This window comes from Herpailurus yagouaroundi, unplaced genomic scaffold (assembly GCF_014898765.1).
Source record: "Herpailurus yagouaroundi ecotype Mexico unplaced genomic scaffold, PumYag 166, whole genome shotgun sequence".
NCBI classification, from domain to species: domain Eukaryota; kingdom Metazoa; phylum Chordata; class Mammalia; order Carnivora; family Felidae; genus Herpailurus; species Herpailurus yagouaroundi.
The window spans coordinates 6,503,958-6,507,105 of record NW_024412407.1 but is presented as its reverse complement, the minus strand read 5'-3'; the positions used below and the strand labels follow the sequence as shown (position 1 = coordinate 6,507,105).

At 43.9% G+C, this 3,148-nt stretch overlaps 1 protein-coding gene across 1 annotated transcript; it reads right to left on the bottom strand.

The window, feature by feature from the left end:
* Nucleotides 1–653: 653 nt before the first annotated feature.
* Nucleotides 654–2,920, bottom strand: LOC121039069 (olfactory receptor 8S1-like). The gene has a single exon (XM_040489069.1). The coding sequence runs from the start codon at nt 1,616–1,618 to the stop codon at nt 707–709; it is 912 nt and encodes a 303-aa protein (XP_040345003.1). The 5' UTR covers nt 1,619–2,920; the 3' UTR covers nt 654–706.
* Nucleotides 2,921–3,148: the final 228 nt, after the last annotated feature.

Sequence of the window (3,148 nt, the reverse complement as noted above, 5' to 3'; positions counted from 1 at the left end):
TGAGGTGGAGGAAGCGCTTGTGAGTCACTGTTCTGGGACATCTGTCCCTTGGCTTTATGCTGTGCTAGCTTCCGAAGAACCTTTTAGAATGACGCTCCCAAATGGTGGTGGAGGGAATGGGCTGGTCTGCCTTCAGTGGAGCTCTTCCCCTCTTTCCAAGGTCTTTTTTTTTTAATATAATTTATTGTCAAATTAGTTTCAATACAACACCCAGTGCTCATCACAACAAGTGGTAAGGTCTTAAAATAATGTAGATTTTCATTTTTCTCTTTCCCAGTCTTGCAGAAGGTGTGATCATAAGATCACACAATCAAATGTTCTCATCTTGACTACTTGACAGACCAACTCTCCCATTGAAAAGAGATTCTACATTTTGAGATGTCAATATTTTGTCTTTCACCAAAGGCAAGTTTCTCAAACACATTAGCTGTCCTAGAACATTTTTTTCCTCATACTTCTCACACTCACCTAGTTGACTAAAACATAGATCGTTGAGCTCTACTGTTGATTCCATAGATTAGTGGTTGGGCCTGAGAATCTGCCTTTCTAGCAAGCTCACAGATGCTGCTGATGCCGACTTGTGGATGACACTTAGAGAACCACTGACCTCAAATGTCTTTTATCCTCTCCAGGTATTTCTGAAGATCTCTCCTCCCCATTCTTTGACTGAACCCCACACAGAGAATCCTTCATCTGAGGAGTGCATTTACTGCCTCAGCATCCTCTGCAGAGCAGCCTTCACCTCCTGGTTCTTGAGGCTGTAGATGAGGGGGTTCAACAAGGATGTGATCACACTGTACTGAATGGAGACCACGCGCTCCAACACTGAGCCTGAGGCAGGGCTGATGTACCTGAATAGAGCCGTCCCATAGAACAAGAGCACCACGGTGAGGTGGGAGGAGCAGGTGGAGAAGGCTTTGGCTTGGCCCTCAGAGGAGCGGATGTTCAGAATGGCAGAAATTATTCTGGAGTAAGAGAAGAGGATCAGGGGAAGCGTCATCAGCCCTAGAAATGCACTGGACCCTGACAGAAGGAACTTGTTGGCAGTGGGATCAGTACATGACAAAGGGAAAAGTGAGGGCAGCTCACAGCAGAAGTGGAAGATGATGTTGGACCCACAGAAATGTAACTTGTGGATGAAAAGATTATTTACCAGTGAGTTCAGAACCCCTATTCCCCATGCTGCACTGACCATTACCATGCAGAGAGGCCTGTTCATGACCATGGTATAGAGCAGAGGGTGGCAAATGGCAGCATAGCGGTCATAGGCCATGGCAGAGAGCAGACTGGCTTCCGCACACCCACAGAGAAGAAAAAAGAAACTCTGGGTGATACAGCCCCACACAGAGATGCTTTTCTTCTGAGACAGGAAGTTCTGTAGCATTTTGGGCATAGTAACTGAAGAGAAGCAGATATCTAGGAAGGACAGATGTCCAAGGAAAAAATACATGGGGATGTGGAGGTGAGAATCCCCTCTGATCACCAGGATCATCACCAGATTCCCCACCAGGGTCAGGAGGTAAATCCCTAGGAACACCACAAAGAGCAGAGTCTGGATGCGGCAGTCAGCAGACAGCCCGAGGAGGATGAACTCAGTGAAGAAAGTGAAGTTATCCATGGCTGTTTATAAATTCCAACCCTAGAAAGAAATCAACTGTATTACAGAATCTGAGTAGTCTTTAGTAATCAGATTATCACTCCCACACCCTAAAACTTCTCAGGAAATACTCCTTTCAGCTTAACAACAGAAAAGGTAAATAAGTTGAGTATTTCCAATTGTGATAGATATGAGTTGAATTATATCCCCACTCCCCAAATATGTTGGAAGTCCTAACCCCCAGCACCTCACAATGTTACCTTACTTGGAATTAGGATAATTGCAGATGTGGTAAATTAAGATTATCTTATTTTGGAATAGGATGGGCTCTTAATCCAATATGACTGGTGTCCTTATAAGGAGGAGGAGAGTACCATGTGAAAACAGACACACAGAGGGAAGGCAGCCATGTGACAACACAGGCAGAGATTGGGGTGATACAGTTGCAAGCCAAGGGATCCCAGTGATTAACAGCCACCACCAGAAGCTAGGAAGAGGCAAGGAAGGATTTTTCCATACAAGTTTTAGCAGGGGGGAGTGGTCCTACTTACACCAGCCTCTAGAACTGTGAGACAATACATTTCTGTTGTTTTAAGCCAGTTGCTGGTACTTTGTTACATCAGCCCTAGGCAACTAATAACAGTGACTTTCAGAGTTTCTGCCCTTTGGCCCTCTCATTAATTCTGTCAGTGAATATAGCAAACATCTTTGGAACCTAAATCAAACTACACACTTTGACCCTTAAGAGTATAGTTATGAGAACCAACAAATGTGAGGCATCAAGTGAAACTGTTTCAGAAAACAGACAATTGAGTTGCAAGTGTTTTTATATTTAGGTTTGGGTCCTAAAGCCAAGGAGTAGAGAACTCATCCTCTCATTGTCTCAATTTTGGGTAAAGATGTGAAGAAAGGACTTGGAAAATGTTACTACAGATTGCACAGGGCTTCCCAAACATTTCAAGATCCTTCAAGAGTAACCTGTCACTCTAAGTTCATACTGCAAAACTGGAGAAATGTGTGTGGGAAAGGGTGGATGTGCCACAGACAAGCTTGCTCTGTCTTCAGGCCCACGAGGTCAGGTTCTCATAGCATCTCTAGCAGGGAGATGAAGGCCCACCGAGATGAGGGGACTTGCTCTGCATCACACAGCTGATCAGCAGAACAGCTAGGAATGAACCAGAACACTCTGCTCTCAGTCCAGTGCTCCTCCTACCACAACACAGCCAGCAGAGGGATGACATATTTTTTGAGCCATTTAAGGTATGCTTAGAGGACTACATAGCTATGTCTTAAATATAGCACTGTGTTTAGAATTAAAAAGCTGGACCTGAGAACTGAAAGCTGTATGAACTTAAACCTTCTGAAGGACAATTTTTCACATCTTTAAAATGGAACAATTATATCTGTTTCATGTGTTTGACATGAACTTATTTAAGAAGACTTTTAAGTGGTTGAAGACAAATTTCTGGAGAAACTGTTCTGGGAGCTTTCATGGAAAGGAACTGACCACTAAAAGAGGGAATAGGAAGAAAGTAAGAAGGGTGAGCTGTT

Coding starts and splice junctions, on each gene's coding strand:
- LOC121039069 (XM_040489069.1), bottom strand. CDS start 1,618: ATGGATAACTTCACTTTCTTCACTGAGTTCATCCTCCTCGGGCTGTCT.